The sequence below is a fragment of the Musca autumnalis genome, unplaced genomic scaffold (assembly GCF_047663935.1).
Source record: "Musca autumnalis isolate F117 unplaced genomic scaffold, ASM4766393v1 scaffold_2, whole genome shotgun sequence".
Taxonomy (NCBI): domain Eukaryota; kingdom Metazoa; phylum Arthropoda; class Insecta; order Diptera; family Muscidae; genus Musca; species Musca autumnalis.
In genome coordinates, this window is record NW_027411755.1 from 110695155 (window position 1) to 110722518 (window position 27364).

Genomic DNA, 27364 nt, shown 5'->3' on the forward strand with positions numbered 1-27364 from the left:
ATTTAAGTATATTTTAGTTAATTAACTTAAAGTAAACTTAGTTAATTACAACACTTAACTTATACTTATGCAGAATGGTCTCGTATTGAAGACTATTTTAAAAGTTTATTAAAAATATGTTATATGTACTAACTGCAATGGAAAACTTCCATACTATCGGTGCGGGAACTTCTAACAATTGGAGAAAAGTGATAACACATTTCTTAATATTTTTCCATGCTCTATGTGATGGTATTTTTGATGTTTGCACAGAATTCCAAAACTCTACCTGTTCATAATCAGCATAAAATGCTAAATCGACATAACATAACGATGACCGTCTGTTGAAATATAGGGTTTTTTTATTTGTTTTTCGCAAATCGTTTTTTTCGAGCACGTATTCTTGACAACAACATAAAATACATTTTTGTCATTACTTACTTTTCTGCCATAATACCATTCCGAATTGGTGCGAATTATCAAAATCAGTTCAGCGGTTCTTGAGTTATAAGCCTAGTAACTAACATCATTTCCTTTTATATATAGAAGAAGATATATATATATATATATATATATATACAGCATACAATTCTCAGTCGATATAACCATGTCTCTCTGTCCTTCCGACCGCCCGTCTGCTGTAATCAAGAAGCAGCTCGCAATTCGTAAGATAGCGTAATTTGGTATGGATTTTTTTTATTACTACTAGGTTGTTTGGTATTGAAAATTAGCTATATAGGTCTACCCCTTCATTTAGCCCCCATAGAGTATTTCTCCGGTTTTTTGAAGGTTATGATCTCAATGAAGGAATAAACCGAAATACGAGTAGTCCATCTTGGAAGTGCATTCAATTTTGGGAGTCATTGCCGTAGGATTTTTCAAAGGTTTTTAATCTTTATGTCCTGTTTACAGGACCACAAAGCCTACTTTCGGTTAAAATTGTTTTCGATGAACCCTCAAAGGTTTTCGCCAGAAAAATTATAAACCTTTTCGTTAAATAAAATTCGATTTATTGTATTGGCTATCCTAATGTCTTAAAGTATTTAATACATTTATGTTATATACGGCAATATATATTTTTATCTTACACATTGTGGCTTAAATGTTCGTTAAAATCTGAAAATTTGTTTTAAAAATGCAATCAAATAGGACACTTAACCTGCTTTATTGTCTTTAAATTGCACAGGACTTGCAACCCAAATCTAAACAGTTTTGTTCACTCGAATACAGGAAGTTTTGCACAATATTCTGTCATAAATTATTTAGTTTTTCTCTTTTTACCTATATTTTTTTTCAAAATTTATAGGTAAAAATTTAAAGTTAACGCCCACTTTCACAAAGCGAGCATCATTGCCAGCTTCCTTTCAGCATCCTTTAAGTTATTTCATTCATTTAACGCATGCGTCAGATTTTCACAGCATCTGTCAAAACAAAACTAAACTTCATCGAGAATTTTTCTTTCATTACTACACATTCCCGAACACAATTTTCGCACAGTTAAATATGATTATCCGTAGCCTTTAAATAACATTAAAAACTAAATATATTAAAAATTATAAGCATTAAAAAATGCGTCTAAATACCAAACCAAAAACTTCAAGTGAAATTAATCTGAGCTATGAGTAAGTGTAAAAAATGAAGGAGATGAATGAACACAGGATGTGAACACCTAGGCATCATTCATACATCTTTTGGTTAGAACTGTTTATATGTACGTGTATCTGTGTGAGCAGCATGTAAACAACTGTGTGTGTGTGTGTGTGTCATATTTCTTTAAAGGATTATGTTTGCTGTTTGCAATAGGATTCCTTATTTGTCCTACCATTTATCAGTCATGGAATGAGAAACGTGCTAAATAAACCGAAAAGATGCGATTAATTTTTATATCCTTTATCAGTTATAGCTTTAAATATGAAAGTAGTTGTGTGCGTCAGTTTGTGTAAGTGTGAACGAGTGTTTGCAAATGAATGTGTACTCCGTCAATGAGTTGAATGGCCTGTGTACTTTATATTTAAGAACATAAAACGTTTTGACCTAGGCCTTCCCCTCTTTCCTGTTATTATGCTTAATACCCGAATTTTAGCGCATCATTCTTTATACAAAATGCTTCAAGTGTTTTTTGTTCTAATTTAATGGAAAATCTTGTGCATTTTTTAGCTGTTTTTTCACCTCGGGTGTAATGTAATACCCAAAGGGTGCGTTCCAAATTCTCAATGACATGTTGCTGCAAGAAAGTAAACTGTACACATTCATTATCATGTCCTAGAAATTAAATATTCTAAGTGGAAGGAGAGAATTGTTTTATATGATGACCATCTTGAGATGATAACAATCCAACAACCAAGAAAGGGCTATCTATAACACTATGCAACACTGAAAATGCAAACAACTTCTAGTATGAATTTTTTGAAAGTACATATTGAGACTACAAAAACCCAGGTAAGGTTTTGTCCTGTCAGATCCAGTTCGTATTTTATGGCCTCATCTAAACCGGGCTAAACCAAAGTTGCAGTTGCATTTATCGGACCTTTATCTCCGAAACGATTGGGAATTTTGCCTTGCTGTCTTTGGCAATATTGTAGCCCTAATGTAGCAGAACTTATCTTTTGAACAGACCACATAACAGACCACATCTGAGGCATCAAACTCGATAAAATATAGAAAATTTTAAATAATCGCTGAAATTCTGGTGAGTATCAGCTAAACTGTTCGGAGTTGAACCAATTAACGTTTTGCAAAAATATTTCAAATAAAGTTCTCAGCAATTCTTCAGAACATTCTGAAACTCTACAATGCTTACTTCATGTTGTTTAAGCGGTATCTTGCATCATATCTTTTACAACACGTATGTATTTCAAACACAGTTCACATCAACAGTTTATTCTCGCATTTCGGATTTCACCACATAATTGACATACATATGTATTTATTAAATGGTCGTTGAAAAATATAGTGAAAGCAACGTGATAGAGGCATTTTACAATAATGACATGTTCTGAAGAATTGTATATTACATTCCAAAAGAAAACATTAAGAAAACATTAACGGTTTTGGAGATATGGTGCGAAATGTATACAAATTATGGGAATTTTCGAAAATTTGAAGCAATAAATGTAGTTTTTCGAGTTCATTATTTTTCCAAATATTTTATTCTTGCCCTTACCTACAAATTTGCTTCAGAGATCAGATGAAGATTCAAATATGTTTCAGAGATATAGCCCAGAATTCCTTTAAAAAGTCAATATTTAAACATTTTCAGATGGGGCCATAAAATCCAAGCTGGATCTGACACATCAAAAACCAAGTTTAAAAATGTTGCACAGTGTAATTGAACGGGTCGACTTCTGAATATGAACGTTTTACAGATTAAAATAAAATCTAAGAAAACTCTACCAATAAACGTTTTTCGACATCCATGATATATTTTTAGCATATTATGTTTGTTTATTGTTGTGCAATACTTCACATGGCAAACTTATAAACAAAAGGTGTGAGCTCCAGTCTACGCCAAGTCTTAACGGCGACCCCATATCATTGAGTTAAATTGAATTGGACTAAACTCTTAGATATCCAGCGAAGTTTACAGTTGTTCCTGTTGTTGGGATGTTTGTGGAAAATAGTTTTATTGCATGGTTTTTATAACCTACACCACCTACCTACAGTCTTGCAAAGTAAATGTCTCGCGGAACAGACCTGAGTGCAAGTATCGCTATCCGTAAAAAGTTTCAACCCTTTGATGCTAAAATAAATCATGTATTTATAAATTAATAACCTCAAAGCGGGTCCCAGCAAATATCATCACCAAATAATGTGTTATTATTTTAACAAGAGCATGTCGTTCTGAATAACTAGTTATTCTATAACCACTTGAATAACTGGTTATTCTATAAACACTAGAAGTTGAAAAATAAGCCAAGAACCATATGTATGTATGTTCTATTTTTAGAACAGTTGAGGTGAAGGAATTTTTTCAATTTAAAATTCAACACACTTCATATTTTTATTTTATTTTGCTCTCTGCTGGATTCGATAGTAATTTTTTAAAATGTTTCCTAAAGGCAACAATCCTGCCTACCTAACAAAAACCCATGAACACAATAAGTCTGTTCGATAACACAAAAGTTTGTACAATCTTTTACAAACTATTGTTCGACAACAAACATGTTCAGTAAAAGAGAAATGAGAAGTAGTTGCAAGTACCTTTTACTTGCGAAATTATCTGTTATAGTTTCCGAGGAATAGCCATTTTAATCTTTTGGATCAATATTTTGACCTAATTTTTGGTTTTCTTAGTTTCAATATGATTACTATGGGATCCAATCGGTGACGACAAAAATACAACTCGTGGTGGGGTGCTTAGCCGAACTTAATGCAGTTCTTACTTGTTTTATATGATAAAGGTCTATACCAGGTCGGACAATATGAGTATTACAATAAACATTGCTGTATGCGTTACATATTTGATCCATCAGATCCATTGTCTCTAAGATGACCTTTGGTCCTCCAATAAACGGTCTGCCTTCCCTCACATATTGGTGCCCCGTAAAATATACTTTTATAACAATCTGGTGTAGATTGTACAGGAAAACACAAGCGAGGATTGATGTAGACTGCCGGATGAGCAAATTGTCTCATTGTGATCTTATCTGATAGTTACATAACGTGCTAGAATGGAGATCACTCATTGTGATCTTATCTGATAGTTATATAACGCGATAGATTGTTGACCATCTTAAGTGCTACTTATGAGATGCGTCAATACGTCTAGCACAGAGCTATGAATTTTAGTAGTAATGAACAATAATGAGTTGTAGTAGAATAAATAATTTACATGGTTGCATTTTGCCAGTTAACTTTAAAATTCAATGGATCAATCACAATAGAAAATATGAATAGATACAAATTTACAATTACAAACGTACAAATGCTTTAAAACTGTTACTATTGAATTGTAGAGGGCTTATTTGTAAACCTTTACAAATACAATGCAATATCGTTTTAATTTCCTCTATTTTTTTCTCTATTTTCAGGGGGAAATATTTACTGGATCCACGGTATATGACCAAAAGAGATCTTCAATTTTATTATCGCTACTACAACATGACAAAAAAACGAAAACATTTCAAGAAGATCATTTTTGTCATACTCCTTCTGTGTTTCTTCTCCTACATCTTTATTGACTTCAACTTGAAGACGAAACTAATACATTTGAGAGATCGTTTTGAGTTTATAGCTCGAATCGATGCAGACTACAATATCACACAGGCCTACTTTATTGATCTGCCGGGATGTCGAATGCCTTACTTCCCTGTAACCGATGACAATATAATACAGTTCATGTATAGACCTAGAAATTTCACCTGTAAGAAAGCTTTACTACGCACCTTCGGCAAGCATAGCTTGGAACTGAATATGCACGAAAAAGAGATTGCAGCAATATATGAGGTGAAAAGTGTGAATGACATCTCGTGCAATTACAGTGAAGTTGTTCGTATCGATGATCAGCGTAACAAAAATTTGGAGCCCGTCCCTTTCAAGTTAGAACTGCATGGACAAATAACTCTTAAGTCCGACATAGAGTTTGTAATGGTTGAATGTTGGAACATGCAACTGCAAAGCATCTATAAAGATTTTCATTTTTTTGTTCAATATGACAATGAGACAATTAACCAGACGATGGCCCCCGAACATGACAATACAGAGAAGTTCATTAAGAATTCGGTTGAATCCAAAGAAAACTCCCATTCAACGAACGAGAGAAAGACTGATAAAATTCCAGAAGAGAATCCGAGCGACAGTCCAATTTCTGTGATGATTCTGGGCATAGATAGTGTATCACATTTGAACTTTCTGCGTCAAATGCACTCAAGTGCCTCTTACATACACCGCAATCTCAACCACATAGAATTTTGGGGTTACAATAAAGTGGGTGACAACACTTATCCAAATTTAATACCCACCTTGACAGGGCTCGACGCTGAAGAACTGGACATATCTTGTTTGGGACCACCTAAGGGTCGTTCCAGTGTTTATGATAAGTGTTCACTTATTTGGAAACGTTTCAAGGCAGCTGGATACAAAACAATCTATGGCGAAGATGTTGGCTACTTAAGCCTCTTTAATCGTCAACAGTCCGGATTCAAGAAGAAACCAACGGATTTTTACTTGCGTCCTATACTACTCGAGATGGAACGTTATATCGCGAACGAGAAAACAGTGAATGTAGCATTGTGCATGGGTGGTCGACGGACAGTCGATGTCCTGTTCGAATACATACGCAAGTTGTTACCACTGATAACTAGAGAAAAGTTTTTCGCTTTCTTTTGGGCCGTAACAATGACCCATGACCTATTCAACATGCCAATTTTGCTCTATGAGGACCTCAAGGCATTACTGACGACATTTGAGTCGACCGGCGTTCTCAATCGTACCATGGTGCTACTGATGAGTGACCACGGCATACGCTGGGGTTCATTTCGCAAAACATATCAAGGTATGATGGAGGAACGGCTGCCACTTCTAATTGCCTTATATCCGTCGTGGTTCAAACAAAAGTATCCTGAAGCAATGGCTAACATGGAATTGAACGCCAAACGTTTGACAACACCCTTCGATTTGCATGCCACAATGTTCGATCTGTTGGACCTGCGACAGCTCAAAGCTAATCGTCTTTGTAAGCGTACCGCCGAACTTTATGATCCGGACACAAATTTACCACGCAGCATTAGCCTCTTCCTGCCCATTCCAATTAATCGCACTTGCGAAAACGCTGGAATCGCATCACACTGGTGTAGTTGTCACCAGCGACAGGAGTTGCCCACAAATGATGCCAGAGTCCAGAGGGCCGCTCGATACATTGTTAAACTAATCAACGACCGTTTAAAAGATCATCCACAATGTCGAGTATTGTATTTAAATTCAATTACGGATGCGACTGTCGCCCAGCCCCATCATAAAATTGTCAAAGAGCTCGGCATAAGCGACTACACTATTGACATCACTTTGCGCTTGCAAACAAAACCTGGACTAGGCTTGTTCGAGTCAACGGTCCGGTTAGACACCAATTACGGAACTGCTTTGACCGGCACTATAAGCCGTATAAATTTATACAGCAGTCAGAGCTATTGCATCGATGATTATGCCTTAAAAATGTTTTGTTACTGTCACAGATAAATCGACGACACCTAACCAACCAACTAATTACGTTGTTAATTAAGCTGCCAACTTTAAAACAATTAAAAACTAAAAATTAACTTTAACATTACATTCATTTTACATTAATAGATACATACTTACATATTTAGTACTTACAAAAATATAAAGACTTTCATCACAGCATAATTGTGTAACTGAAGCCTTAAGATTAGATTCAATAAAAATTAAAAATGAAGATGAAGCACACATATAATTAATTTGTTATACAAAACATGGATTTTACTTATTTTATCCAGTAGTTTGAATCAGCGATAGGCAACTTTTGGGGGTGTCATTGTGTGAGTGCATGCTTTTTCAATTAGTTAAATTGTGTGTGTGGAGAGAGAACCACCGCCCAGCAAACCAAAATCCGAAAAAACATCCGAGTTCGGATGCAAGTTCGGCCCGAACTCTGACCAAAAGTCCTATGACGTGGTTGACGTGTTCTCTGGCCGAAACTCGGATGGAAATCGGTTTTTGCAGACTTTCGGACCTAATTCGGAACGAATTCTGATGCACTATCGTATGAATTTCTGATTTATTAACCGACGTTCGGAAAGATATCGGTCCGAATTCGGAAGTAAAATCTTATGAAATTCGGATGTTTTGGACGTCTTTCGGACCGAATTCGGTCCGAAGTCTGATGAACTATCGTATGAATTTCTGATTTATTTACAAGCATTCGAAAAGAATTTGTTGTTATTATTTAAAAATTTTAAAACTACGCAGTTAATTCATGAAAAATTAAAATCATTGCATTTAAATGTTTGTTCATCTACAAAACATATTAAAGGTTTTAATATCATCTTAGGCTGTAAAATAAATGTTCGGGCGCCACTTTATAGAAAAAAACCAACAGTGGAGAACAACAAATTCATCAACAGGATCTATGAAATATATAAAACAATTATATATTAATATATGTCTTCACATACATAAAAGTATTAAGAAACTTAACTTTGGCAATATAAAGGTATAAAACATATGACTTTCCACGGAATAGTGCTGAAGTTTTACGAAGAAAATCTTCGCTTTCATTAATTTCATAAAAATAAACAGATATGTATACAACGGTTCACTATGAATGATCTTTAAACACTACCATGCATCAACACGCATAGCGAAAATGAACCAAATTTGTTCTCCCATTGATCTCATTTTTTCATTCGTACTTCATCAACGTCGGCTCATCAATAATTACACATTTACAATTTGTCTACAATGTGCGAGCGCAAAACATGTACAATTGTTGTCTCTCTGTTTATTTACAATGAATATTGCCAAAGCAGCACAAAAGAAAATAGAAAAAAATCCCTTCAGAGAGAGAGAGAGGGAAAAAGTTCGTCAGACTAACCGGAAAGAGTTCGGACCGAAGTCGGTCAGACGCGTCGGAAAAAACTTCCGACTTTGAGCAGACGAGTCGGACATCCGACATTGTGTTTGCTGGGCGTTTACTGAGAGCACGAGTGCGATCTCTTGCCTGACGCTGGTCTAGTGAGACTATTGATAACCTTTATAGCAGCGACCACTTTCCTATCATAACTAAGGTCAATACAAGTTATTCCTGGTCGACATCAAAACAGTATAGTTCTGTTGTAGACATGGCGTTAACCGGCAAATCATTCGTAGGCAATCCAAATAAAATAAATGCAACAATCACCAAAGTAATACGCACGGCATCAAATAAATGTATTCCATTGAAAAATCTAAATGGAATAAAATTAAAACCTATCGAATTTTTCGTAGATTCCCCACAACAAGCAACTTAATCCTCTACAAAAAGGCTAACGCTAAATTCAGATACGAATGCAAGTAAGCAAAAAATCGCTTGTTTTATAAAATTTACAAACACCATTAGCAGAGATGCTCCCCTCTCTAACATATGGAACAAGGTCAATAGAATGTTAAACCGCAACACGTCACACACATTTACAGCCATAGAGACAAACAAAAGATAACATTCCTAATCATTTTAATAACACTGCCACAAATTAGTGCGCGCGCCTCAGTATTGAAAATGCAATTAACTTTTCGAAATTATCCATGGCTTCAAAAAAAATTAAAAGGTAATACGCCTGGTCATGATCGTACTCCCTATTTGATGCTGCAAAATATCTCCAGTGATGGCAAGGAAAAGCTTTATTCTTCATATAATCGTGTCTTTGATTCCGGAATAATACCTTTTTCATGTCGTTGATCTTCCAAAACCAAATAAGAACAGAACTGATTTTTCTGGATATAGGCCAATTTCATTATTACATGTCCCTCAAAATTAATGGAGCGTATTATTCATGGCACAATGATACAGGTACAACGGCAAAAACAGCTGATTATCAATGTGATATTCATGTGATTATGGATTCCTTAAAATCTTGGGGCTGGACGAAAATTTCCGGTGAAAATTAACAACATCTGCTCCAACAGCTTTACCTTGCAAAATGGGATACCCCAAGGATCACCACTCTCCGTAACTCTCTTTCAAATCGCCTTCAAACAAATAAGCAATATTATCAATAGATACAACAAAATATGTCACTGTCTTTACGCAGATAACGTCTATATTTTAAGCCAACAAAAGGACAACAACATTACCAATGACACGTTTACTAAAATAATTTCAGACATTCATAATTGGTGCAAAATTTCAGAATCTAAAATATCTTCTTCAAAATCAGCTAGACTTCACATCTGCCGAAAACAACAATGTAAACCGAATGATTTTGTAGTCATTAATATATCTTTCCCTTATGTCAGCGAATTGAAAATCCTCGACATAATATTTGAGAAATATTACACATGGATTAATCATTAGGGTTATGACTTTTTGACATTTTTTCTCAAAAATGATTTCCTGTAGCAGGGATGAATGAACTTTTGCCTAATAATCACTACGCTATCGTTTATTCCATTGAAATATAAAAAAAGTTCACGCACAAATCGATTTTAAAAAAATTATTTTTTGAAAAAATGTATGAAATGAAAAATTTTTTTTTTTCAAAATTTATTTTTTGTTGCACGAATGAATAAATATAAGCCTACTAATAACTATAATAATGTTTATTTCATTCAAATATTGAAAAAGGTCATACACAAACCACTTTGAAAAAATTTTAATTTTTTTGTTTTTTGTTAAAAAAATGGTATTTTTAAATAAAAGCGTTTTCGATATTTTTACGATTTTCAGAATTGAAGAAAATTAGTGAAAAATAAATGTTATGTCAGTGTAATTATCTCATGTGAGTCTAAAGTTTATTTTCAATTGTATATCTGCTTAAAGTGACTTCAAAAAATTTTCCATAATTTTGATAAATTCAAATTTTAAAATCATTTTGTGCGTGAGGTTTTTTCACCGAATCACCTTATAATTATGATTTTATGTAATCTTATGGCAAAACTCATCACGCTATGATACAGGAATATGAGGTTGTAAAAAAGTCATAACCCTATTAATCATATACTGAAATTAAAAAAATAACTAACTGCTTGGTGAAACATTATTAAATACCTATGCAGTAAAAAAATATATTAACAAGTAAAAAAGTATCATTCGGCTTTGCCGACAGAGATATACCCTCAGCTTTTGTGACTTAAAATACTTTGTTCTCAAAAAACCTATGTATTTAGGGGGGTTTCAGAATTTTGGGCATATGAACTTCCCGAGAAAAATATGGACTAGGATAAAAGCTCAAAGCTTCGAGAGTTGACATGCGTTCCAGCTACTACATATGGTGCCATAGGGATTTTTTACACTTTTCGGGCTGTTTTCTCAAACAGTATGGATTTGCCCCTGATAAAGATTTTACCCCCGTAATGGAGACAGCGAATGCAAGTTGATTCAACAAAAATCAAAGTGATTCGAGAGCAGGTATTAAAGTGAACTTATCCGAAATTTTGTGTGGCAGGTACCCGAAAAAGTGGACAAATACAGTGTATATTCGGACATGATCTATACCTGGTAGATATATTACGATGTGTAAAGTATGGACCAAATCGGTCACTCCCTTCATGAGTTATAGTGCGCACAATTTTTCCGAACATTTTTGAAGTTTTGTGGGGGAGGTACCTGAAGGAGTGGACCGATATGGCTTATATTCGAACATAAACTATATTTTCACAAAATATTTTGAAGGCCAAATTATGCACCGAATTGGCAGGTCCTTTCGAGAGTTATCTTGAGGTCCAACAACTACACACGGCGTCACAGGGGTTTTTTGAATCTTTCAGGCTATTTTCTCAGGAAGTATGGACCTGCCCCTGATTAAACTTGTACCGTCGTATGGGGCAAGTGAATACAAGTTGCTACAACAAAAAACGAAGCGATTCAAGAACAGGTCGCAAACTGAACTTCTCCGAAATTTTATGTGGGAGGTACCCAAAGGAGTGAACCGATTGAGTCCATATTGGAACCTCATCTAATCGGTGACTCCCTTCAAGAGTAATCGGGCGCACAAATTTTCCGAACATTTTCAAACTTTTGTGGGGGAGGTACCGGTAGGAGTGAACCGATAGAACCCATCTTCAAACTTAAACTAAGTTTGGACGAAATATTGCGAAAGCCAAATTTTGGACTGAATCGGTTGATCCGTTCGAGAGTTATCGTGCGCTCCAGCCAGCCAGACAGACGGACGGAGATTGCTCAATCGACTCCAAATTGTCTAAAACACATTTCGTCCAAAAATACTTGGGGTCTAAAACCATTATTTCGATGAGGCACATTTTGCCCGTATGAAAGTGTATATACCCTCGTTAGCATAAATGCTGAGGGTATAAAAATATTGTTTATTGAATCTGGCTTACCTTCTCTAGAGGAAAGATTTAGCGTGTGCATGAATAGGTTATTGCCAAAAATCCTTGCTATGAATTCTTCAGTAATAGATGAAGACGTGTCCAAAGTAATCTCATCAAAACGGATACCCAGAACACCTTTTGTCATATACCAATGTATTCACAACAACATTTTAAACTTCAAGGAAAAAGTAACAACATACACCTGAAAACATCCTGTTTGTTCTTCTCGGAGAAATCATGTGACGTGTCTCTATCTTTATAGAAGAAAGATAATACCCCTAACGAAGTATTTATCGCTCATTTTAATAAACTCATTGCCAGGCACAACAACTGGAAAACGCTATATACGGATGGCACAAAAAACAACAGTTCCACCGCATATGCAGTGGTAAATAATGCTAGTGATATATTAGCCTCCAAAGTTTTGCCACAATATTGCTCCATTTTCACTGGTGAAGTGGCGGGAATTTTGGAAGCCATAACCATCACTACACATACCAATGGCAAAACCGTCATTTTAACTGATAGTTTGTCTGCAGTCAAAACCATCGCAAACATATCTTATATCTAACAAAAATAAAATCAAAATAGCTTGGATTCCTGGTCATGTAGGCTTACCAGGGAACATTTTAGCAGACAATGCCGCAAAACATGCATGCAACGCGCCAATAATAACAGATACAATTACACTATGCAACACTGAAAATGCAAACAACTTCTGGTATGCATTTTTTGAAAGTACACATTGAGACTACAAAAACCCTAGTAGGGTTTGTCCTGTCAGATCCAGGCCTCATCTAAACCGGACTAAAACTGCAGTTTTTTTAATTATTTTGTAACAGACCACTTAAAGGAAACTCCATCTAGTGCATTAAAATCTTGATTTTTCAAAATAGTCTGGCTTAATCCCTTTTGTTGTTTTAATATTTAAAACAACAAGTTTATTAGTGGAGAAGGTTTGGCATTGTTCGCCAAGGGGTAAGGCAAGGAAGACTAGTTTCGATCCACGCCACTGGATCTCATCAGTTCCCTTTGTTTCTTATTTGTGGATATTCTCCACCGAAGTTATTTTTCAATAACTTCTTCAACAAGAAACTTTTTATACCCAAACATCAATCGTCAGCTCGAAGTATAAACGTCAACAATGAAAAACCTTCAATGAGAAGTTTTTCTTTGGTAACCTAACACAACTCCGACGAAAGTGTTTACGAAACAAAGCAAACCTTCTTCCACTCGTATGTGTCGTTGATTTTGTTTTAAATATTAAAACAACAAAAGGGATTAAGCCAGACTATTTTGAAAAATCAAAATTGTAACAGCTATCCCAATTAAATAAACGCCACCAATGTTCTATTTGAGAAACACTGGCACGGTTTTGTGTGTTGTTGGTATATAAGCTACCAAACAGCATTTGGGTATGTGCATTTGTTGAAAAATCAACGACACATACGAGTGGAAGAAGGTTTGCTTTGTTTCGTAAACACTTTCGTCGGAGTTGTGTTAGGTTACCAAAGAAAAACTTCTCATTGAATGTTTTTCTTTGTTTACGTTTATACTTCGAGCTGACGATTGATGTTTGGGTATAAAAAGTTTCTTGTTGAAGAAGTTATTGAAAAATAACTTCGGTGGAGAATATCCACAAACAAGAAACAAAGGGAACTGATGAGATCCAGTGGCGTGGATCGAAACTAGTCTTCCTTGCCTTACCCCTTGGCGAACAATGCCAAACCTTCTCCACTAATAAACTTGTTGTTTTAAATATTAAAACAACAAAAGGGATTAAGCCAGACTATTTTGAAAAATCAAAATTGTAACAGCTATCCCAATTAAATAAACGCCACCAATGTTCTATTTGAGAAACACTGGCACGGTTTTGTGTGTTGTTGGTATATAAGCTACCAAACAGCATTTGGGTATGTGCATTTGTTGAAAAATCAACGACACATACGAGTGGAAGAAGGTTTGCTTTGTTTCGTAAACACTTTCGTCGGAGTTGTGTTAGGTTACCAAAGAAAAACTTCTCATTGAATGTTTTTCTTTGTTTACGTTTATACTTCGAGCTGACGATTGATGTTTGGGTATAAAAATTTTCTTGTTGAAGAAGTTATTGAAAAATAACTTTGGTGGAGAATATCCACAAACAAGAAACAAAGGGAACTGATGAGATCCAGTGGCGTGGATCGAAACTAGTCTTCCTTGCCTTACCCCTTGGCGAACAATGCCAAACCTTCTCCACTAATAAACTTGTTGTTTTAAATATTAAAACAACAAAAGGGATTAAGCCAGACTATTTTGAAAAATCAAAATTGTAACAGCTATCCCAATTAAATAAACGCCACCAATGTTCTATTTGAGAAACACTGGCACGGTTTTGTGTGTTGTTGGTATATAAGCTACCAAACAGCATTTGGGTATGTGCATTTGTTGAAAAATCAACGACACATACGAGTGGAAGAAGGTTTGCTTTGTTTCGTAAACACTTTCGTCGGAGTTGTGTTAGGTTACCAAAGAAAAACTTCTCATTGAATGTTTTTCTTTGTTTACGTTTATACTTCGAGCTGACGATTGATGTTTGGGTATAAAAAGTTTCTTGTTGAAGAAGTTATTGAAAAATAACTTCGGTGGAGAATATCCACAAACAAGAAACAAAGGGAACTGATGAGATCCAGTGGCGTGGATCGAAACTAGTCTTCCTTGCCTTACCCCTTGGCGAACAATGCCAAACCTTCTCCACTAATAAACTTGTTGTTTTAAATATTAAAACAACAAAAGGGATTAAGCCAGACTATTTTGAAAAATCAAAATTGTAATAGCTATCCCAATTAAATAAACGCCACCAATGTTCTATTTGAGAAACACTGGCACGGTTTTGTGTGTTGTTGGTATATAAGCTACCAAACAGCATTTGGGTATGTGCATTTGTTGAAAAATCAACGACACATACGAGTGGAAGAAGGTTTGCTTTGTTTCGTAAACACTTTCGTCGGAGTTGTGTTAGGTTACCAAAGAAAAACTTCTCATTGAAGGTTCTTCATTGTTGACGTTTATACTTCGAGCTGACGATTGATGTTTGGGTATAAAAAGTTTCTTGTTGAAGAAGTTATTGAAAAATAACTTCGGTGGAGAATATCCACAAATAAGAAACAAAGGGAACTGATGAGATCCAGTGGCGTGGATCGAAACTAGTCTTCCTTGCCTTACCCCTTGGTGAACAATGCCAAACCTTCTCCACTAATAAACTTGTTGTTTTAAATATTAAAACAACAAAAGGGATTAAGCCAGACTATTTTGAAAAATCAAAATTGTAATAGCTATCCCAATTAAATAAACGCCACCAATGTTCTATGTGCATTAAAATCGATAAAATATACAAAATTTCTATTGGGGGTTGAACCAAGTAACATTTGCAAAAATCTTCCAAATAAAGTTTTCAGCAATTCTTCTTCCACTCCAGAAGTTATTGAAAAATAACTTCGGTGGAGAATATCCACAAATAAGAAACAAAGGGAACTGATGAGATCCAGTGGCGTGGATCGAAACTAGTCTTCCTTGCCTTACCCCTTGGCGAACAATGCCAAACCTTCTCCACTAATAAACTTGTTGTTTTAAATATTAAAACAACAAAAGGGATTAAGCCAGACTATTTTGAAAAATCAAAATTGTAATAGCTATCCCAATTAAATAAACGCCACCAATGTTCTATGTGCATTAAAATCGATAAAATATACAAAATTTGTATTGGGGGTTGAACCAAGTAACATTTGCAAAAATCTTCCAAATAAAGTTTTCAGCAATTCTTCAGAACATACTAAAACTCTAAAATTCAGCGGTATTTTGCATCGTATCTTTTACAACACGTATTTGAAACACATTTCACACCAACAGTTTATTCTCTCATTTCGGATTTCACCACGTTATTGAAATATTTATTAAATCGTCGTTGAAAAATATACTGAAAACAACGTATAGAAGCAATTTACAACAATGGCATGTTCTGAAGAGTTGTTTAATACATATATTCCAAAGAATATTTTCCAAAAGAAAATTTTAAGAAAAAATTAACTGTTTTGGAGATATGGTGCGAAATAATTATAAATTATGGAAATTTTCGATATTTTATAAAATTAGAGGCAATACATGTGGTATTTTCAGTTCATTATCTCTCGAAATATTTTATTCCTGTCCTTATCAACAAATTTGGTTCAGAGGTAAGATGAAGATTCACATAGCTTTCAGAGATATAGCCCAAAATTGCTTTAAAAAGTCAATATATAACCATGTTTAGATGGGGCCATAAAATCCAAGCTGGATCAGACACAACAAAACCCAACTAGGGGTTTCGTCGTTTGGTTATGTACTTTAAAAATCCTCAGCTCAAATTGTTTGCACAAGATTACCTTAAAAATGTTGCACAGTGTTATTGAAAGCCTCGATCTTAAATCACTCAACAAAAAACGTTGAAAAAAAAGAAAATCAAAACATTCTCTAGATTACGCCTGGGTCATAGTATCTTAACTCATCAATACCTAATTAATAAAAACACTGACAACAAATGTCCCAAATGTAACGCTATCGTCGACGTCAAACATATTCTCCAATCATGCAGATTACTATCTCAACAACAACGATCATTTTTCAAAATAATGGATTTAACTTGTTAAAAACTGTTAATATAAGCAATATTGATATCATCTTCAATTTTATTAAAAGAAATAATTTAATCATATAAGTAAAATAATAACCTTCACTCCAAGATCTATTTAACAGGTCACGTAAGTAGCACAACAACAACTCTATTTTGGCCGAAAACTCTTCAATATGTAAAAATGTTTGTTTACGTTTTCATACAATTTATTCACAATAACAAAATATTTGACAGATTGAAACCAATCAGCTGGCCGTTTTACGCCACCTTATAATTTCATCATGCTTCACTCTAATCATTTATATTAATGTATAAGCTGGTGGTTTTTGTAGCTAATGGTTTTACCGCATTCGTAATGATCAATAAATAAATTAATATATCCTTTGGAGTCCTGTGCTCTAAGGATAATTGTTAAATACCAAGGTTTTATTCGACATTTAATAGTCTATAGCCATATTAGAGTCCCGGAACCTCCTATATGAATTTAGATTACTTAAGATGATCGGGTCCGATAAGAACTTAAACATATTTTCAAAAAAGTACTAGTTTTACGTGGTTATATATGCGTTTAGTGGCAGTATTATGCCAAAACACCCTCTTATACGAAACTTCTGGTGTGTACATGGTGCGATTTTGACATGTTATCACTCCGGTTAGTTCTTGGATCTGATAAATGTCTCGACCTCATGCATCCAGTACCATTTCTGTCCCTCCAGGGCAATATACTCGTAAAACACCTTCTACATTTTGGGTCAACTTGTTTGTATAAGGGGACAAATTCTATTATCTTCCTACCTACATTTTTTTTTCAAGTCATATAACTTAATTGTTGATTATATTCGACTAGAAATACTCGGTTTAACTACTCAAAAAACAATACCACACATTTTTTTGTAAAATTTCTATGAAAAAATCCATTTTCCAGGAAATTACTGTTTTCCCAAAATTTGCTTATTTTGGTATACCGGTATCCTTTGTATGTATCGGAGGGGTTTGTATAGATTTATCGGCGTTAAGTCGTATGCTAGGTTTACATTTACGAAATCCACTCGGTTTCAACTGTCAATTCCATTGCTCAAACGTCAAATGAAATCTCATCTGAAATCCATTGGATTTCATTTGACGTTTAACCAATGGAATTGACAGTTGAAATCGAGTGGATTTCGTAAATGACCTCTGAAAGATCTGCTTAATAATTCGTATAATTATAGCTTTGTTCCAGAACAAAAAAGTTTTTACAATTTTTACGACTTTTACACATTTTACCCGAAAACCCGTTCCCACACAAAAAAGTTGTAAAATGTTCACTTCTCTTTAAATAAAAATGGCGCTGAATGACGCTCTCTTTAAAAACTTTTTACTCGACAATTTGAGCGTGTAAAAAATAGTAACATGGATGCCGGCATCTGATTGGCTGGTACGCCGACTTTGACATTTGTTCCAACTTTTTTGACGTTTTTTTTCCATTTTTGCGTTCCGGAACTTGAAAAAGCTTTTGTGTGACAACAATTTTTCTCTCTTTCTCTCTTTTACGAGTTTTACTATTAAAAAGTACGGGAACAAAGCTTATATGGTCATCCACATCTTATGGCGATTTTATTCTTTTTACGCGGTATCCAGCTCTGTTTTAGATATTGTGTTGTTCCTATGTTTATTTTTGGACTTCGTTGCATCCAAAATTTTCCAAAAGTACCATTTTAGCAAAGCTTTGATATAAAATGCACTCCTCCCCCTGTCAAAAATTAACTACATACTAGATATTCGTACCACGGAGTTGAAAAAGTTTTGAGCAGGCGAAAACATGTGTTCCTCTGATATTTCACACATTTTTGTAACATAAGTGTTTATAACTGAATAATAATTTTTAAACCTTCAAAATAGGATTAAAACTCAATCAAATAACAAAATAAATATATATTTCAAAACTCAAAATGTTGCTAAAAATTTATTGAATGTGATATACATAGGCATCTGAGTTGCAAATGTTTTGAGCAGCCTGTATGTCTAATTTTGATGAAATTTGAAACTTGTGACGGAATTAGGTATATCCCCAGCAAAAAAAAATGGAAGTTGTGCAATTGGAGTTATGATTTCACAACATCTTTCGATGTAGTCCAACAGAGTTATGAAAAATACACTCCGTTCGATACATTTTATAAGCAGTTGTTTTAGAGATCCCTACAAAACAAATACAGTTGGTTGATCCTTATCCGTAGCTGCCGACATAATTTCTTCAAAAGAGAAACAAGTGTGAATATATTTCGAAACATTTGTTATAAAATAAAAAAATACAAACTAAAGTTGCGAACATTTTTGTGGTAATTTACGAGACGGAAATGAAGTGGAGCTTGAGTCCTTGTCGAATGCTGAACTAGTGATGGGAAGGCAACATAAAAAAACCTTGGATTAAATGGAGAACGGAGGATGTACACTCAATTGTGATTGAAGTTAATGGAAACTTTTTTTTAATTTGTGTTTATATAATAAAGTTCTTTGTATTCTTGTTTTACACAAATAATAAATGCATTTTATTTATTCTGGGATATTTCGCAATAGCTTGCATTTTTACTGCACCTTTAGATTGATTAAATTTGATTGAATTTGAAGGCATTCTTTGTATTGTGTTTTTAGTCAGTTTAAAGATGCAATAAAAATACAAGCCATTGCGAAATAACCCAGAATGAATAAAATGCATTTATTATTTGAGTAAAACCATGGAGTAAAACAATAATATTAAGAACGTTATTATATATATAAACACAAATTATAAAAAGTTTCCATTAAATTCAATCGCAATTGAGTGGATTTCCTCCGTTCTCCATTCAATCTAAGAGCAACTGATTTGGCTTCATCATCCTAAAGGTGTTTTTCATCGTCCTAAAGGTCATTTCCATCACTAGTTCAGCTTTCGACATGAACTCCACTCCATTAAAAATTTTCGTCTGTATTTTTTATTTTATAACACATCCTTCGAATTATATACAATCTTGTTTCTCGCTTCTCTTTTGAAGAAATGATGTCGGCAGCGGCGGGTAGGGATCAACCAACTATTTTTGTTTTGTAGGGATCTCTAAAGCAACTGCTTATAAAATGTATCCAACGGAGTGCATTTTTCATAACTCCGTGTGGACTGCATCAAAGGGTGTAGTGAAATCATAACTCCACATGCACAACTTCCAAAATTTTGAATTTAATGGAAACTTTTTTTTTAATTTGTGTTTATATAATAAAAAAATTTGTGTTTATATAATAAATATAATAAAGTTCTTTGAGTTCTTGTTTTACACAAATAATAAATGCATTTTATTTATTTTGGCATATTTCGCAATGGCTTGCATTTTTATTGCATCTTTAGACTGATTAAAAATGTAATCCGAAGAATGAATATAAATTCAATCCAAAGCACTGCATCTTAAGCTGTGGATTGGATTGAAAATGGAGTGCATCCTAGCCAGAGAAGTGCGCAAGTAGCTGATTTTGACACTCATAAGCCACATGCTGAAAAACAAGCGTATGTGCGGCTTGCTACTCTAAAAAATAAATGCAAGTGTTGCTTGCCATTCTCAAAATATGTACGAGTGTGGCTAGCCACTCAAAAAATAAGTTGTTTAAAAATGGATATTTTTTGACACTTGCGTATGCTTCTTTGCTCATTGCACATCAAGTATTGTTTTCAACCCTTGTAATTCAACCGATTGTCTCGTGCTCTCCGAGAGAATGAGAGCTAAGATCACTGATTTTCAAACGTTAAAAGAACATGCAAAAACACACATAACATTCCAAGCAAATAAAGAAAAGCATACACAAACGAAACAACAACAAATAAAATTACAATTGTTTATTTTTTGTAGTGTTGTGTGTGTGCTTCCACTTGATAAGTCACTTGGCAAACTATCTACGATTGCGAGTTTTGTAACAGTGCAAAATATGATGAATACTTGTTTTACTTATTACGCACAAGCAACGGTCTTGATGCGTCGCAAGTATTTTTGGTGGTGGTGGAAAAAATACCGAGTGCGAGAAAACACATGCGTTAAAATAGCAAAAGGCCCAAAAAACTTGTGCGTGCTCAATTGGCTTACGGGGGCAAGTAACTCATTGATGATCTCTGATCCTAGCTGCGCGCTCTCTTGTAAAATTCATAAGTGAATTCATAGGAAAAGATGTACTCCAACGGCAATTGTACTGTACACTTGTACTGATTAAACTGCAACGGATGCAAACTTTTTGCTGGGTATATAAACAAATGACGCAAAAAGCAAATGTAAATAAACTTTTCTTATTTCTAGGATTTGTATATAGTGTTTGTCAATGAACGCAACAAACAAAACGATTTTCTTACCAATCACCCAAAGTCAGTTTGTCTGAATCGTTTCGTTCTCAAAACAAAACCACAAACTTTTCAATGCAAAAAAATGAAAACCGTACGATTGCTGAAACTCAGCAAAAAGTTAGCATCCGCGGATGCAGTTGAATCACTACAAGTGTACGGTACATTTGCCGTTGGAGTACATATTTTCCTATGAATTCACTTATGAATTTTACAAGAGAGCGCGCAGCTAGAATGCACTCCAATTTGCTTCCACAGCACACAGCTAGGATGCACTCCATTTTCGATCCAAATCACTGCTTAAGATGCAGTGCTTTGGATTTAACTTATATGCGTTCTTCGGATTGCATTTTTAGTCTGTCTAAAGATGCAATTAAAATGCAAGCCATTGCGAAATATACCAAAATAAATAAAATGCATTTATTCCCAGCAAAATCTTCAATGCCAAGCAAAATCTTCAATGGTGCAAGTGATCTGGCATGTCATCTTTTTAGCATTTTCACTCATGAATTATATATGAGCGTGACCACCATAAGATGACATTCATTTTCGGATCTTAAGATGACATTCATTGTCGGATCCTAAGCATGTCATTTTGACCAATGCTTTGATATGTCATTTTCACCTACCCTTTGGCATGACATTTGCATGTCTTGTTTGGAAAATGGAAAATTCTGTATTGAAATATGATTTTCATGACAAACCAAACTCTTTATTAATTCAAACAAATTCATGAAATAACTAGAACTAATTTATCAGCATAAAGTTTACACCCAAAATTTCAATTTTATCACCGCCGCTGCACCGCAACAGAGTTTACTTCATCCACTCTCAGCCACTGATTTTGTTTCATCTTACAAAAGCTTTACTATTATCTTCTCATCACCAGTTCAGATTTCGACATGGACTCCAAAAGCACTCCTTTAAGAATTTCTAGTTCGTGAACCTACATTAAAATTGTAATTTTATAACAAAAATTTTGGAAATGTATACTCTTTTGTTTTGATGTCGCTACTTGTAGGGATGTACAAATCGACTTATTTGTTTGTTTGTATAGTGATCTGTACAAATGATTCAAATACTGATGAAAAGATCGGATCTTTCACGACTTCCTTTGCATGGGTTGAAATGCTAATGAAAAGATCGGATCTTTCACGACATGCTTTGAACCAATGCAAAATATGCCATGAAATCACGTCATCGCATAGAACCCCTTCCTTCAAATTTTGTTGGGTTATTTGTGTAAAACAAGAACACAAAGAACTTTATTATATGAACACAAATTAAAAAAAAGTTTTCGATTTAATCCATGCGCATCTGATTTTCTTTTATCATCCTAAAGTTTTTTATGTTGCCTTCCCATCACTAGCTCAGCTTTCGACATGGACTCCAACTCCACTCCATTAAAAATTTCCGTCTCGTGAATTACCGCAATAATGTTCGCAACATAAGTTGTTATTTCTTTATTTTTATTTATTTCTTTAATTTATTACAAATTCTTAGAATTGTATACACTCTCGTTTATCTTTTGAAGAAATGTGTAGGGATCTACCGACTGTTTTTTCTGTAGGGATCTCTACAGCAACTGCTTATAAAATGTATCGAACGGAGTGCATTTTTCATAACTCTGTTGGAGTACATCGAAAGATGTTAGCTTCGTTCCAGAACTAAAAAGTTTTTACACATTTTGAACATTTTTCCCCGAAATGCGTTCCCGTAAACCAAAAAAGTTGCAAAATGTTCACTTTTCTTTGAACAAAAATGACGCTGTATGGCTTTCTCTTTAGAAACTTTTTATACGACAAATTTGAGCGAGCAAAAATGTGCAACATGTTTGCCGGCTTCCGATTCGCTGACACGCCGACTTTGACATTTGTTCCAGATTATTTGACGTTTCTGCCATTTTACCGTTCCCGTTGAACTCATTTTTGACAGTTTTCTCTTTTGAACATTTTACCATTAAAAAAGTACTGGAACGAAGCTGTTGTGAAATCATAACTCCATGGTTCTCATGGTTCACACATTCGCAACAGTTGCTGCAATATTTCAACTCCGTTTTCACCGTTTTTCTTATGTTTAACAGATGGGTTGCATTTTTTAGCAGATTTGTAAAAAAAGTACTTTGTGAACAAAAATGTACTAATCAAAACAATTTGAATTGGCTGTAATAAAAAAATAAATTTGTGTGTTTTTATGAAATAAAGAGGCTCAAAACTATGTGTGCGGGATTTTAAAAATAGATTAATTCGGAAAATCAACCATACAAGTAAAAACTTCTCCAAAAATGCGTGATGCAGAATTACCATAATTTCATTGTATGTTTTCTACTCATGTTTGCTACTTTTTTACTAACCCTGCAGAATGTGAAAATGAAGGTCAAAACGGAATTGTAAAATTGCAGCAACTGTTGCGTATGTGTGAACCATGATGTTGCATTTTTCTACATTTTTGTAACAAACGTGCTTTGTGAACAAAAATGTACTATTCATATACCAAAACAAATTGAATTGTATGTAATAAAAAATAAGATTGTGTATTTTTAATGATATAAAGAGGTGTGTGAATTTTAATAATAGGTTATGCTCTGTTCCAGAACCTGCAAGAAGCTACTATTTTTTACTACGATAAAATTTTTTCCCTTATGTTATCGGAAAAATAGTAGAAAATAGTAGATTCTTGCAGTTCTGGAACAGACCATTAATTCGAATTAAAATCATCCAGACAGGCAAACATTTCGAAAAAAAAACTCCATGAAAAATGAAAAAACATACGACGCAAAATTGACATAATTTCATTACAACTAAAATAATTGCTCGGTTCCAGAACCTGCAAGAAGCTAATATTTTTTACAACGATAACATTTTTTCCTTTATGTTATCGGAAAAAATAGTAAAAATTAGTAGATTCTTGCAGTACAGGAACAAACCAAATATTTGGCCTGTTCCCGTACTTTATAAAGTGGTAAAAGTTGTAAAAGTCGTAAACTATTTTCATATAAATTTTGTGTACGGGAACGCAAAATGTGTAAAAGTGGTAAAAATTGTAAACACTTTTTAGTTCTGGAACAGAGCTATTAACTATATTCTGGCTGGGTTGTACCAGCTGAAGGAAATTCTCTAATTGGCGGGATTCATGTTTTCATACGAGATATTCGTTTAAAACGGAGGAATTCATCGCAAAAAGACTTTTCTGTACCCTTTCTTCCCATGTTTGTTGCTGTTTTTTCCACCCCTGCAGAATGTGAAAATGAGGGTCAAAACGTAAAATTGCAGCAACTGTTGCGAATGTGTGAACCATGAAAATGACACACACAGACATTCGATTGCTTCCCTGCAAACACTTTTTTAACTTTTCAATCGCTTAACGAGAAGAGAGCACCTAAAGATCTTCTGCGAATCCCTAACATAAAGTAACTGTGTCTAGGAAGAATCGCAGATTAATCATCTGGAAGATCTTTAGAAGATTAAAATATAAACTAAAAAGTAAAAAAGAATAGAATTAAGGCCAGAACAGAATCAATCGTCGCTTGCTTTGCTTGCTTCCCAAATGTCAAATTATAAAGTAATGTCCGAGCCTCCTAAATGGGAACGCAGGCGGATTTGCAAAGAGGCTCTGGCATTCCTTTATAATTTGACATTTGGGAAAGCAAGCGACGATTGATTCTGTTCTGGCCTTAACAATGTAATTGTTGGCATTCGATCTGCAGATACGGCGACATTTCAGCTAGAAATTTTACAATATTTCTAATTTTTCCGTTCCCGTACTCTTAGAACAAATTACAATAAATATCAATACTTGGCAAATCGTTCATTCGCAGGTATTACTACATATTAAAAAATCAACAATTTAATTTAGCCACGCGAATAAAATTTGTTGTCCTTGTTTTCAATTTTAAGATATAGTGTTAAAGCAGTCTTTTGTTAGAACAATTCACCGATGCATCTACCTTTATAATTGCATAATGTCAACCATGGTGGAATAATAAGGTGTAACGCCAAAAACAGCTGATCTTCATACCAGTTGTCAAAATGCGTTATTGTGAATAAAATCACATACGAAATGTAAACAAGCAATTCACAATAATGCATTACTGTGAGCAAATTTGACGTTTGACGTGATTTGATGTAACACCTTCTAATTCCACCATGATGTCAACAACAGTAAAAAATTTCAATTCTGCTTTTGACAGAATATGCCATAACAAGAAAAAAATTGTAATCAGCTGTTAGCTGTGGCCTAACTTAAGGCCTCGACACATAAGAAGCATGGCATTCTTGCTTAATGCATGTTACATACCGCCTCTAAACCTGCTCTGGTGGTGGCCTGCATAGCTCTTCCAACTCTTCCCAGGGTCGCACGGTGGTCGAAAGCACTGATCTAGCGGCGCAAAATTCATAACTTACAAACGAATTGAGATACGTCACTGAAATTTTGCACAAACTCAGCTTGGTAATAATGGGCCAAATATGAACAATATCGGCTAATGTTTTGGTATAGCCCCCATATAACGGTACCTTCCGATTTTCGGTATTTTGAGGATTTAAGCCACAATTTCGTAGCAAATTAGCTGTAATTTGGTACTTAGGGTTCCTAGTAGTCACAAAATATTTCTTTCATGACTTGGCTGTAATTTTGCATTCCGTGTTCTCACTGCGTATAAAATCTTCTTACAAAACATTTTCGACACGGATTTATGTTTCGATGTAGCCCCTTTTATGGTACCCCCGATTCGTTGAAATTTTACTTGTTATCCCATATTTAATAACATATTTAGCTATAATATGGTATTATAGTGTATCCGGAGGTAGAACTCTTCATTGCAAACATTTCTCAATATAGGTCCATATTTTGATTTAGCTCCCATACAAATGCACAGCTAAATTTGTATGAATTTCATGCAAAATCCCTTATTTTAAAAGTACAGTCGTCAAAAGATTTGCAAATATTTGCAGCCCGAATGTGGTTATTCAGTATCCAGAGAGTCCAATTCCATTCCCAAAAAAATAATCGGACCTAAGTTCGGCTAAGTTTACAAGATGTACTCTATGGAACAAGCGCGTATAACCCATAAAAACACTAAAAAATTGAATTTTTTGAAAATTTATTGCTATATAACTAAGTACCTCCAGACCAAAAACTAATTTTTATAATTTAAATCACACCCTCTGCTATTAATTAAAAATTTATCTAGTCCATTTTCATTACGAATTTATTTAACATTTAAACAAATATGAAGTTAATTTTTTGCAACAATTTTTTAAAATCTGATGCAACAAAAACTCTTGTATTTGATAGAGAATAACTGATTGAATATTTACAACAACAAAAATGAAAAAACAAAATCTTTGTCTGCAAAGTGTCTGTAATCGATACAATGGAAAATATTTCGCAATTTTATAGTTCATTTTTTTGACTTTCGCGCCGCTAGATCAGTGGTTTCGACCAGTGTGGGTCGGTTCCAACCCTACCACCAAGCACAAGGGGATGCACAATTAAAAGGGGGAGACACAAAAAACATACACAAATACAACACAAACACTACATACACATGTGACCAGGGAACTTGCTGGGTTTGTTCCCCCACTCTGCCCACCCAACCTTGACCCTTGGTTCCGGGTATCATTAATTATAATGGTCCCTTACTCCACCTACACTTACCTTACATTAACATACCTCCCTTCTTCCCTCTCTCATTTATAATCTAGCAAATTTTTTGTTTTTTTTTTTATCAAATCAAACATAAAAATCATTTTTTATTTAAGTTATCATTTCTTCTTAAATTAAAACTGATATCCAAAAATTATGGACCACTAACACCGATTCTAAAAGAAAGAGCTCTCTTAGAAGAGATACGGACTTTCACTTATTGTCCTACAGGATGATCAACATCCTCAAAAAAACAAAACCAACACTCTCAGTAATTAGGGTAACCCTACGCTCACTATAAGGAACTTTCGGTTGTTAATAATCCTCACAATAAAAAAGCATTACAAGTTAAACTAGTTACGAACAAATTTAATATTACTTCGATAATAATAAAATAAAATACAAGTCTCGAATATATATAAATTTAGGTTAGTCTAGTATTTAGGATTGTGGTGCCTGTTTCCTTATAAGTACATTTCACTAACGAATTTTCTTATTTTTTTATTTTCAGTTTTTCTTTTTATATTGGGTTCACGAAAATAATATTTCACACAAATCAGGTGTGTAAATTAATCATTCTTTTTTTTACCTGGCTTCATGAAAGTTAATGTCTGTGTTTTTTTATCTCTTTCCAGGGGCTCTTTCGTTTTGGAGATTAACCACATCAGCACTGGCCTCAAGAATAAAATATTGTGGTCGTGCCAGATTTTTTTTATGGGACCTTCTCAGCAGGGTTTATATGGGATTCCCCACTATTGGTTCCCGTCATGAACAAATTCCCA

At 34.3% G+C, this 27364-nt stretch overlaps 2 protein-coding genes and 1 long non-coding RNA gene across 5 annotated transcripts in view; 2 read left to right on the plus strand and 1 right to left on the minus strand.

Moving 5' to 3' along the window:
- LOC141394440 (uncharacterized) overlaps positions 1-7405 on the plus strand; it is a 326009-nt gene extending 318604 nt beyond the window's left edge. The window contains exons 1-3 of one of the 3 annotated variants that reach the window (XM_073968763.1): positions 1424-1601; positions 2137-2668; positions 5010-7405. In XM_073968763.1, coding sequence (XP_073824864.1) covers positions 5038-7152 — 2115 coding nt within the window. In that variant the 5' untranslated portion in view covers positions 1424-1601; positions 2137-2668; positions 5010-5037 and the 3' untranslated portion in view covers positions 7153-7405. Of the gene's footprint in view, positions 1-1423; positions 1602-2136; positions 2669-5009 lie in introns of those variants that run through there. The other 2 variants (XM_073968761.1, XM_073968764.1) reach the window with 2 other exon arrangements.
- AstCC (Allatostatin double C) overlaps positions 1-27364 on the minus strand; it is a 121974-nt gene that overhangs the window by 63347 nt on the left and 31263 nt on the right. The window lies entirely within an intron of this gene.
- LOC141393107 (uncharacterized) lies at positions 8886-27311 on the plus strand. Its single transcript, XR_012409999.1, has 3 exons — positions 8886-8985; positions 27094-27142; positions 27218-27311. It is a non-coding gene; the product is annotated as an uncharacterized lncRNA (long non-coding RNA).